The sequence below is a fragment of the Anomaloglossus baeobatrachus genome, chromosome 3 (genome assembly GCF_048569485.1).
Source record: "Anomaloglossus baeobatrachus isolate aAnoBae1 chromosome 3, aAnoBae1.hap1, whole genome shotgun sequence".
NCBI classification, from domain to species: Eukaryota; Metazoa; Chordata; class Amphibia; order Anura; family Aromobatidae; genus Anomaloglossus; species Anomaloglossus baeobatrachus.
The window spans coordinates 429,273,008-429,284,033 of NC_134355.1; the positions used below are offsets into that span (position 1 = coordinate 429,273,008).

Consider the following 11,026-nt stretch of genomic DNA (forward strand, 5'->3'; position numbering starts at 1 on the left):
GCCTGTCCTGACAAACGCTTTCCTAAGCGTGGATCTGATGAACGTTTTCCTTTTCCACCAGAGGTGGTCAAGGAGTGGGCTCTCTCACCAAAGGTGGACTCTCCGGTGTCTAGACTCTCAGCCCGGACAGTTGTATCTGTGGCTGATGGCACCTCACTTAAGGATTCCACTGACCGCCAGGTTGACCTCCTGGCCAAGTCTGTCTATGAGGCGACAGGGGCCTCGTTCTCCCCATCTTTTGCAGCAGTGTGGGCTCTCAAAGCCATCTCTGCTTCTCTGGAGGAGATGCATACCCTCACTAGGGACTCTATGCCTGAATTGCTTGCTTTAACTTCCCAGGCTTCAGCCTTTTCAGCCTACGCCATGTCTGCCATGCTGGAGGCCTCTCACCGCACTGCGGTGGCCTCCGCCAATTCCCTCGCTATCCGCAGGATCTTGTGGCTTCGTGAGTGGAAGGCGGATGCTTCCTCAAAGAAGTCCCTTGCTGGGCTCCCATTTGCTGGGTCCAGGCTGTTCGGTGAACAGCTGGATGAAATTATTAAGGAGGCTACTGGCGGGAAGAGTACTTCCTTGCCACAGACTAAAGCCAGGAAACCTGTCCAGGGCAGGAACCAGTCGAGGTTTCGTTCCTTTCGTTCCTCCAACTGGTCGTCCGCTAAGCCCTCGGCCTCGTCCACTAACTCGGCCAAGGACCAGAAGCCCACCTGGCGCAAGAAGCCGCGTCCACAAGGGTCCGCAGGAGCTGCTGCCACCAAGGCAGCCTCCTCTTGACTATCTGGCCGAGCCAGCAACGTCCTTGGTCGGTGGCAGGCTCTCCCACTTTGGCGACGTGTGGTTTCAACACGTCTCCGACCAGTGGGTGCGGGATATCATCTCCCACGGCTACAGGATAGAATTCTCTTCCAGCCCGCCAAACAGATTTTTTCTGTCAACTCCCCCCTGCTCCAAGGCCGCCGCCTTCTCTCAGGCCGTGGCATCCTTGCAGGCCAACGGAGTAACTGTGCCGGTTCCCGCCAGGGAACGGTTCAGAGGTTTCTATTCAAATCTCTTCCTAGTCCCCAAAAAGGACGGTTCCTTCCGGCCCATCCTGGATCTCAAGCTTCTCAACAAGCATGTTCAGGTGCGGCATTTTCGCATGGAGTCTCTGCGATCAGTCATTGCCTCAATGACCCAAGGAGATTTCCTGGCATCCATCGACATCAGAGATGCCTATCTGCATGTGCCAATTGCAGTTTCACACCAGCGTTGGCTACGTTTCGCAATTGGAGAGGAACATTTCCAATTCGTGGCTCTCCCCTTCGGGTTAGCCACGGCCCCTCGAGTATTCACCAAGGTCATGGCAGCAGTGGTTGCGGTCCTGCACCTCCAGGGGTTGGCAGTAATTCCTTGCCTGGACGACCTTCTTGTCAAGGCTAAATCCAGCGCAGACTGTCAGCGGAGTGTCTCGCTCACTCTCGCCACTCTTGTTCAATTCGGGTGGCTTGTCAATCTGCCCAAGTCCACTCTGACCCCGACCCAAAAACTCACGTACCTAGGGATGCAATTCGAAACTCTGCCGGCACTTGTCAAGCTGCCCTTAGTCAAACAGCAGTCCCTCCATCTGGCGGTGCGCTCTCTGTTGAGGCCCCGCCGTCACTCCATCAGGCACCTTATGCAGGTGCTGGGTCAGATGGTGGCGTCAATGGAAGCGGTTCCCTTTGCCCAGTTCCATCTGCGTCCTCTGCAGCTGGACATTCTCCGCTGTTGGGACAAGCGGATTTCTTCCTTGCACAGGTTGGTGGCTCTGTCGCCACAAGCCAGGAGCTCTCTTCAGTGGTGGCTTCGGCCTCTCTCTCTGTCTCAGGGACGCTCCTTTCTGACCCCGTCCTGGGTGATCCTCACCACGGATGCCAGTCTTTCCGGCTGGGGAGCAGTATTTCTCCACCACCGAGCACAGGGCATTTGGACTCCGTCCGAATCAGTCCTCTCGATCAATGTGCTGGAAATCAGAGCTGTGCTTCTAGCTCTCTTAGCCTTTCACCACCTGTTGGCGGGCAAGCACATTCGAGTCCAGTCAGACAACGCGACAGCAGTTGCCTACATCAATCACCAGGGCGGGACTCGCAGCCGCCTGGCAATGTTGGAGGTTCAACGCATCCTGCAGTGGATGGAGGACTCCAAGTCCACCATATCCGCAGTCCATATCCCAGGCGTGGAAAACTGGGAGGCAGATTATCTCAGCCGTCAAACGGTGGACAGCGGCGAGTGGGCTCTGCATCAGGCAGTGTTCCGGTCGATCTGCCGCAAGTGGGGCACTCCGGAAGTGGATCTAATGGCATCCCGGCACCACAACAAGGTCCCGGTTTACGTGGCTCGCTCCCACGATCCTCAGGCCTTTGCAGCGGACGCGCTGGTTCAGGATTGGTCCCAGTTTCGTCTGTCTTACGTGTTTCCCCCTCTAGCTCTCTTGCCCAGAGTCCTGCGCAAGATCAGAATGGAGGGCCGTCGGGTCATCCTCATTGCTCCGGACTGGCCCAGGCGAGCTTGGTACCCAGACCTGCTCCGTCTGTCCGTAGAGGTGCCGTGGCGTCTCCCGGACCGCCCAGACCTTATCTCTCAAGGTCCGTTTTTCCGCCAGAATTCTGCGGCTCTCAGATTGACGGCGTGGCTCTTGAGTCCTGGATCCTGACGGCTTCCGGCATTCCTTCCGAAGTAATCTCCACTATGACTCAGGCTCGGAAGTCTTCCTCGGCAAAATTTACCACAGGACTTGGAGAATTTTCCTGTCCTGGTGTCGTTCTTCCGGCCATGCTCCTTGGCCTTTTTCCTTGCCAACCATCCTGCAGCTAGGACTATCCCTCAATTCTCTTAAGGGACAGGTCTCGCCTCTGTCAGTGTTCTTTCAGCGGCGTATCGCCCGACTGGCTCAGGTGCGCACCTTCATGCAGGGCGCATCTCACATCATTCCACCTTACCGGCGGCCTTTGGATCCCTGGGACCTTAATCTGGTCCTCACGGCCTTACAGAAACCCCCCTTTTAGCCTCTTAGGGAAGTTTCTTTGTTTCGACTTTCACAGCAAGTCGTCTTTCTGGTGGCCATAACTTCTCTCAGGAGAGTCTCTGATTTGGTCGCGCTCTCTTCGGAGTCACCTTTTTTGGTTTTTCACCAAGACAAGGTAGTTCTCCGTCCGACTCCGGACTTTCTTCCTAAGGTGGTGTCTCCTTTCCACCTTAACCAGGACATTTCATTGCCTTCCTTTTGTCCGGCTCCTGTTCATCGCTTTGAGAAAGCGTTGCATACTTTAGATCTGGTGCGGGCGCTCCGGATCTATGTGTCACGCACCGCCGCTCTTAGGCGGTGCACCTCTCTTTTTGTGCTGACCACAGGTCAGCGCAAGGGTCTCTCGGCTTCTAAACCGACCCTAGCTCGTTGGATTAGGTCGGCCATATCCGATGCCTACCAGAGTACTCAGGTGCCTCCCCCGCCGGGGATCAAGGCACACTCGACCAGAGCTGTCGGTGCCTCTTGGGCTTTCAGGCACCAGGCTACGGCTCAGCAGGTCTGTCAGGCTGCCACTTGGTCTAGTCTGCACACCTTTTCAAAGCACTACCAAGTGCATGCTCATGCTTCGGCAGCTGCGAGCTTGGGCAGACGCATCCTTCAGGCGGCTGTCGCCCATTTGTGAAGTTAGGTTTTGCCTACTTCTCAGTTTTCTGTTTATTTCCCACCCATGGACTGCTTTGAGACGTCCCATGGTCTGGGTCTCCTATAAGGAACGATGAAGAAAAAGAGAATTTTGTTTACTTACCGTAAATTCTTTTTCTTATAGTTCCGACATGGGAGACCCAGCACCCTCCCTGTTGCCTGTTGGCAGTTCTTGTTCCGTGTGTTTTCACCGGCTGTTGTTGTATTCAGAGGTTCCGGTTGTTCCGGGTTTTGCTCTGTCTCTACTTGTGGGTGGATGTCCTCCTTCAGCTTTTGCACTAAACTGGCTAGATTTGGTCATCCAGGGGGTGTATATGCTCGGAGGGAGGAGCTACACTTTTTAATGTAGTACTTTGTGTGTCCTCCGGAGGCAGAAGCTATACACCCATGGTCTGGGTCTCCCATGTCGGAACTATAAGAAAAAGAATTTACGGTAAGTAACAAAATTCTCTTTTTTTCCCATCAGAGAAAATATTCTTGATTACTTTCACTGGGAGAAACAAAGTAATAACCTTGGAGTTATGATACCCATTAAATAGCTAACGAAAATAAACTAAATGAATCCTTGTTTATTTATTTATTTTATTTATTTTTTTTAATTAAAAGATCATAACTACAAGAATATTGTTTTGTTTCTCCCAGTGAGCGTAATCTTTTTTTCAACTGGCTAACAAGTTACCAAACTTTCTTTTGTTAAGAAAATATTATAAAACTCAATCACTGATAAAATTTGCTCCTTTTTTTTAATAACTAATGTGTGAATGAGGCCTAAGATGTAATGCAGTAGTATATGTACCGTATTTTTCGCTTTATACGACGCACCCCAAATTTAGACTTCCAAAAAGGTAACAAGAAAAATGGGGTCCGTCTTATACTCCGGTGTTCTCTTACCGGAGGGGGCAGCAGTGGTGGTGAAGCGGGGTCACAGGGGGCAGAGGTTGTGCTGGCAGGCGCGGGAGGTCAGTGGCAGCGGGGTCCGTGGTGGCAGGTGCGGTGGCGTCCGTGGTGGCAGGAGCCACGGGGTCCGTGGTGGTGGCAGCAGTGGCGGCGGGTGAGTCGTGCAGCAGGCCGGTGCATTGAGTGTCCCAGTGTCCGCAGTCTCGGTTCAAATGATGGCACCTGGAGCGGCGCATGCGCAGATGGAGCTCTCATTCAAGGGCTCCATCTGTGCATGCACCCGCTCCCGGTGCCATAATTTGAAACTGGAACCGCGGGCAAACTGGGTAACCTGCTGCACAGCCGCACGCACAGAGTGGCAGCCAGCAGGCTGCCCGCCCATCCTGCGTGCAAGCGGCCGGGTACCTGTGCTTGCCTGTGTGCGGGCGGCAGCCGGGTGCCTGTGTGCGGGCGGCAGCCGAATGCCTGTCGGTGCCGGCTGCCTTCCGCACACAGGCACCCGGCTGCCGCAGGCACAGGCACCCGGCCACCCGATCACCGCACAGACAGGACCCCCAGGTAAAGCTATAATTGGATTTTAAGACGCACCCCCCATTTTCCTCCCAAATTTTTGGGAGGAAAAGTGTGTTTTATCCGATTTAAATACGGGATTTGCAAAATTAATATGCAAAGCTTACAACATTTCTGAACATGAGAGTAAGTGTTAAGCCACATTATTTCTCACATTTCAGGTCCAGGCAAGAATGGATGGTGATCAGCGCGAGGAAATTCATGTCCCGAGCAGAAATGATTTGTGAGTATAATCCTGAAGTCCGGGGTCACACTGGCATATAGCATCTGATACGAGTGAATTGGATGGGACATGCTAATGATGCTCAGCTGAAACCCTGCTGTGAGCATGAACCAAGCGTCATGTTACTGTGAACTGTTTTTCTTGCATGCTAGAATCAGATCACAGGGGAGAAGATGGCGAACTTAATTTCTCCATTGTCTGTATTGAGGTATATCGTCCTGCACTCAGATGACATTCGAGTGCAGTCTTGTGCACACACTCCTAGACTTTGGGTGTGCACCATCTGAGATACGCTGCCAATTGGCACTGTTCCAAAGTATAACATTGGAGTAAGTGCTATCCGATAAAACATCAGATAGCACTCGTCCGAGTTTTACGCAAATGTGAACAAACCCTTAGCATCATTTTATGATATAAAAATACCCCTATGTTGCTATACTATGCAGTCCAACTAGGATCACCGAACTTGAAATTAAAGGGGCTTCAGAAGTGATTCAGCAATGTAGCCTACTCTGCATTTTCCTGCACAACTTTATAAGAGAAAGGACCGGTCCAATGTTTGCAGCCCGGCTGGGTGCAGGGTGTAAAGGCCACTTTACACGCTATGACATCACTAAAGCGATGTCGTTGGGGTCACGAAATTTGTGACCCACATCCGGCCGCGTTAGCGACGTCGTTGCGTGTGACACCTATGAGCGATTTTGAATTGTCGCAAAAACGTTCAAAATCGGTGACATGCCACCCTATCCCCAATTATCATTACTGCTGCAGGTACATTGTTGTTCGGCGTTCCTGAGGCAGCACACATCGCTATGTGTGACACCGCAGGAACGAGGAACCTCGCCTTACCTGCAGCCGCCTGCAATGAGGAAGGAAGGAGGTGGGCGGGATGTTGTGGCCGCTCATCTCCTCCCCTCCGCTTCTATTGGTCGGCCATTTAGTGACGTCGCTGTGACGCCGAACGAACCGCCCCCTTAGAAAGGAGGCGGTTCACCGGTCACAGCGACGTCGCTAGGCAGGTAAGTATGTGTGACGGGTCCGCACGATTTTGTGCGCCACGGGCAGCGATTTGCCCGTGTCGCACAACCGATGGGGGTGGGTACGCACGCTAGCAATATCTAACGATATCGCTTTGTGTAAGCGGCCTTAAGAGTCGAGTGGCCGTAATGCATATTTATGCATTTTTAGGACCTGAGAATATGGCCTAAACTCTGCCCAATGGCCACATTATTATGAAACAAAATTGTATGCGCTCACTGCGGGATGTCAGGCGTATGGCCTGCCACAGCATTTGACTAAAGGCCACTTTACACACAGATAAATCTGCGACAGATCTGTGGTTGCAGTGAAATTGTGGACAATCGGTGTACAAATGGAACGATATGTCCATGATTTCACTGCAACCACAGATCTGCCAAAGATTTATCTCTGCGTGTAAAGTGGCCTTTAAAGTAATCTACCTGTTCCAAGATTTGTCTTAAAGGAGTTGTCAAGTACTTGGACACCGTTTTCACATTCGCCTTGTTTGCCCCCTTAAAAATAAATAAGCCTAAACGCCTCTGCAGTTCCAGGGATGTCGAAAACCATGGGGCCCATGTGACAATTGGTTGAGGGCTTGTATGTCACAACAATCAGCATTGGCTTCCTTCTGTCCGCCTTTGGACCTTTGAGGAGGAACTCTGTGCACTGCTCACATCCTGCTCAAATGTCCAAAGGCGCCGAGGCAGACGCCGGGCGTTGATTTTTCTTGCAGGGCTCGCATGTCATAACAATGTCACGTGAGCCCTGAGAACGCGACTTCAGACATTGCTGGAACCACGGCCGCATCGGAGGTGAGTATAGGCTTATTAATTTTTACGGGGGCAAACAAGACAATCAGAAGAGCGTGCCCAGGTAGTGGACAACCTGTTTAGTTTTCAGACATGCCGCTGTGTTCTTTTTAGTTCAGAGATACATTTCTAGGTTTGTTCATGGATATGTGTCTCCCTCTACTGTCCATTGTTTGTCATTGCAGAAAAATTAGTTCTGTTCCTGCTATATTTTCAGATGGAGGACATCTATGAACAGAAGTGGTGTTCTGACGGTGTCATTTGGTAATCCTTCTGCTGTACCAAGGTAGGTAGAGACTGTATTATGAGTCACAGTAAATTGGTGTTTATGTTTTGTTTTTTTCTTTGTTTTGGTCATAGAATAACAAACATATAATTTCTGTGACAGTGAGTTTGTCTAATGCTTGTGTCATGCTTGTTTTCAGTAGTAGTATGGGAACCATGTCGTCGAGACCACTATTGCCCTTTTTATTGAAAAAAGAAGGTGCCGAAGCGAAGGTTCCCAAGGGGGTTCCACTCGATTTTGATATAAACAGCATTGCAAAACAGGTAAACTCCATCTGTCCGCAGAGACTATTCTATGCCAACCCATAATAACATACTGCTTTATCAATATTGTTACTTTATATTTCTCAGAGCTAAGTTTTGCCGTTTCTTCTCTTTTCACTAGACGGGGATCACACTGAATGAGCGCTTCAAGATTCTGAAGGAACAAAGACTGTCTCATACTCTGAACAAAGGCAGCAGATTTGTGACTGTGGGATGAGATCTATTCTTTGCCTCGGCCCGTCCTGTTTACGTTCCTTTTTGTTTTTTACCTGACTTTAATTGCAGAGACCAAAAATGAACGTCTCCTGCACCAAGGTTGTGGCTCTTCATATTTGTTTTTTTCAGAGCTCTAAAGTTGAGAACTTTCGTATTGTTTGTACTGTGAAATATGGATAAAAAGAATTTCTAAGCCCTGGAAAAGCGAAACACGACCTGGACTTCTTCAGTTACTACTTTCAGTCATTGACTAGAATACTGTTATAAATACAGATGCATAGTTAACATTTATTTTGCTTGAGGATATGGTTTCCATGTTACGGTGCTGAAGTCTTGGTACTCGGGGTTGCCAATGTGTGATGGAATATCTACTCCATTACTTTTTTGGCATTTCGTCAGCAGAACTTCATCTGAAACATTTGTAAGTGTTTATCCACAATGATTTTATAGCAAAAGTATTACCACTCTTATGGGTTTGATGAGAAACTAATTCTGTGTAGCTATAGGCTGTGTTCACATGTAGCATTTTTGCAGTATTTTTTTTCTCTGCATCGTTTTCTGCCAAAAAGCTGATGATTCTTACAGTACCAGGAAAAGCGGAGTTTTCAGAAATATCATGCACACGCTTGGGTTTTTTTTTTCTATTTTCCTTACCGAATTTTATTTTATTTTTTTATTTTATTTTTTTAAATATTCAGCATTCTGATTCTTTTAACCTTTTTGTAGCAATTTTTTCACCCGTCGAAACCAATGAGACAGGTCAAAAACTCACAGCAAACAGGTTTTGGTGCGTTTTTGGTGAAGAACACAACGTGTCTACACAAAAACGCACGTAATCCACCCCCCCTCTCCCCAAAAAAGCAACACAAATGCACCAAAAAAAGATAAACACAGCAAAAAATGAGTTTAACTGCCAAGAAAGCAGATTTTTGCTGCAGAAACGCTGCATGTGATCAAAGCCATAGACTGCAGGCAAGAATTTTGCCAAAACGTGCACTGTGAAGTGTTGCTTTGTAGCATTTCAGAAAATATAAATGTTTTGTTAACAATTCGATATTTCTTAAGGTTTTAGTTGGGACCTTTCCAAGCATACAGACCATAAGTCTCGTTTGTCTTGGTAACTTACATTTTTGCTACAGGTAAATTATATTGATTAAACAATATTGTATATCTTACCTTCTTTCATAATAAACCGTTGTGCACAAACTGTTTGATTTTTTTTTTACATATCTGTAGACAACATTGCTTAAATCTTAATGAAGCACGCCCATCAAATGTTTTATCCTCTTAGTATATTGCAGTCATCATATTATATAGCACTGTGTACTTACAATTGCTCATTTTGCTTTTTAGCCAGTTAATTCTTCTATTTTCCATTTGGTCTATGACATCACATGATTAAAAACAGATGGCTAAATCTTTCTAAGCTCAGTGTAGAAACAGGAAGTCTCTTTTCCCTACATGAGTCATCACTGCACTGTCCCTAGCAAGAGGGAGGAAGGGAGCAGCTGAGTCAGGGGTTGAAGAGGGGGATGACTCGTGTAAGGAAAAAACATCCTTTTTCTACATGGTGATTAGAAGGATTCAGCTAGTTTATAATCATGTGGTGTCATAGACCCAATGAAAAACAGAAGAATTAACTGGGTAGAAAGGCAAAATGAGCAATTGTAGGTACACAGTGCTATATAATATGATTACTGCTATATATTAAGAGGATAATAACTGATGGGAGTGCTTCTCTAAGGCCCGTTTCACACGTCAGTGAAAAACAGTGACGTTTTTCACTGGCGTGTAAAACACGCACATGTCCCTGCGTGTGCCGTGAATCACGGAACACGTGGGTTGTCTAAGTGCAATCCGGGCTCCGTTCTCCGTGGCCCGTGATTGCACTTAGAAATCAACTCACCTGCGCCCGCTCCCGCTGTCTGTGGCGCTGAATCCTCCCGCGGTGCAGCATCCGGCCGGCGCTGACCCCTGCAGCAGCTGCTTCCGGGTCGGCTGTGTCGTGCATCATTAAGATGCGCGACAGTAATCAGCCGGCTTAAAAGCAGCAGGGAGGACGGGCTGCAGAGCGCGGCTGAAGCCGGGTGAGTTAAAATGTTTATTATTTTAAATTCTCGTTTTTTTCTGGCACGTGTTTCACGGACCACACCACTGCATGGTCCGTGGAACATCAGTGATGCCAGAAAAAAATGGACATGTCTCCGTGCAGCAATCACGCACACGCGGGTACGCTGCACGGAGACACGTGCAGTGAAAAATCACTGACGTGTGAGCAGACCCATTCATTATAATGGGTCTGTGTATGTCAGTGATTCTGGTACGTTTAAAAAAAAGCACAAACGTCCCAGAATCACTGACGTGTGAAAGGGGCCTTAGACAGGTGGAAAGAAACGTACAGAGGTGAGCGCGTTCTGCCTTCTTTAAAGACACCTTTTTGACCTCAGGAAGGGGAAAGCTTTTACATTTGGTTTTAGTTTCAGACTTTAATCTTCATTCTTTTAAGGGTTTGTCTATTATTTAGATGAGAAAGTAGAAACAGCACAGCGCCATACTCCGCATAGCAGAAGTTCACCAGTGCTGCAACCAGGGCTATGGAGTCGGAGTCGTGGAGTCTGAGTCAGTTTTGGTTGGAGTCGGAGTCGGTACAAATGTACCGACTCCAACTCCAGCTTTAAAAAAAAATGTATTAATATTTCATAATTGAACTTTTATAAGAATTTTATAAATGTTACTCAAATATATATGTTCTATCAAACTATGAACAACAGTGATAAGCAGTTCTGCTGGAGATAGACATTTCTTACTTCTTGTGTGTCACTGTTCTCCACTGCCCTTATCTAATCTTATACTTGGTTAAAGGTACCGTCACACTAAGCAACTTACCAGCGATCCCAACAATGATAGGGATCGCTGGTAAGTTGCTAGGAGGTTGCTGGTGAGATGTCACACTGCGACGCTCCAGCGATCCCACCAGCAACCTGACCTGGCAGGGATCGCTGGAGCGTGGCTACACGAGTTGCTGGTGAGCTCACCAGCAACCAGTGACCAGCCCCC

At 48.4% G+C, this 11,026-nt stretch overlaps 1 protein-coding gene across 3 annotated transcripts in view; it reads left to right on the top strand.

Annotated features, from left to right (window-relative positions):
- The window catches only part of FYTTD1 (forty-two-three domain containing 1), a 61,429-nt gene extending 52,254 nt beyond the window's left edge, over positions 1 to 9,175 (top strand). For 2 of the 3 annotated variants that reach the window (XM_075340383.1, XM_075340385.1), the window contains exons 6-9: positions 5,314 to 5,375; positions 7,422 to 7,490; positions 7,630 to 7,753; positions 7,875 to 9,175. In XM_075340383.1, coding sequence (XP_075196498.1) covers positions 5,314 to 5,375; positions 7,422 to 7,490; positions 7,630 to 7,753; positions 7,875 to 7,970 — 351 coding nt within the window. In that variant the 3' untranslated portion in view covers positions 7,971 to 9,175. The remainder of the gene's footprint in view (positions 1 to 5,313; positions 5,376 to 7,421; positions 7,491 to 7,629; positions 7,754 to 7,874) is intronic. The other variant, XM_075340384.1, reaches the window with a different exon arrangement.
- The last annotated feature ends 1,851 nt before the right edge of the window (positions 9,176 to 11,026 follow it).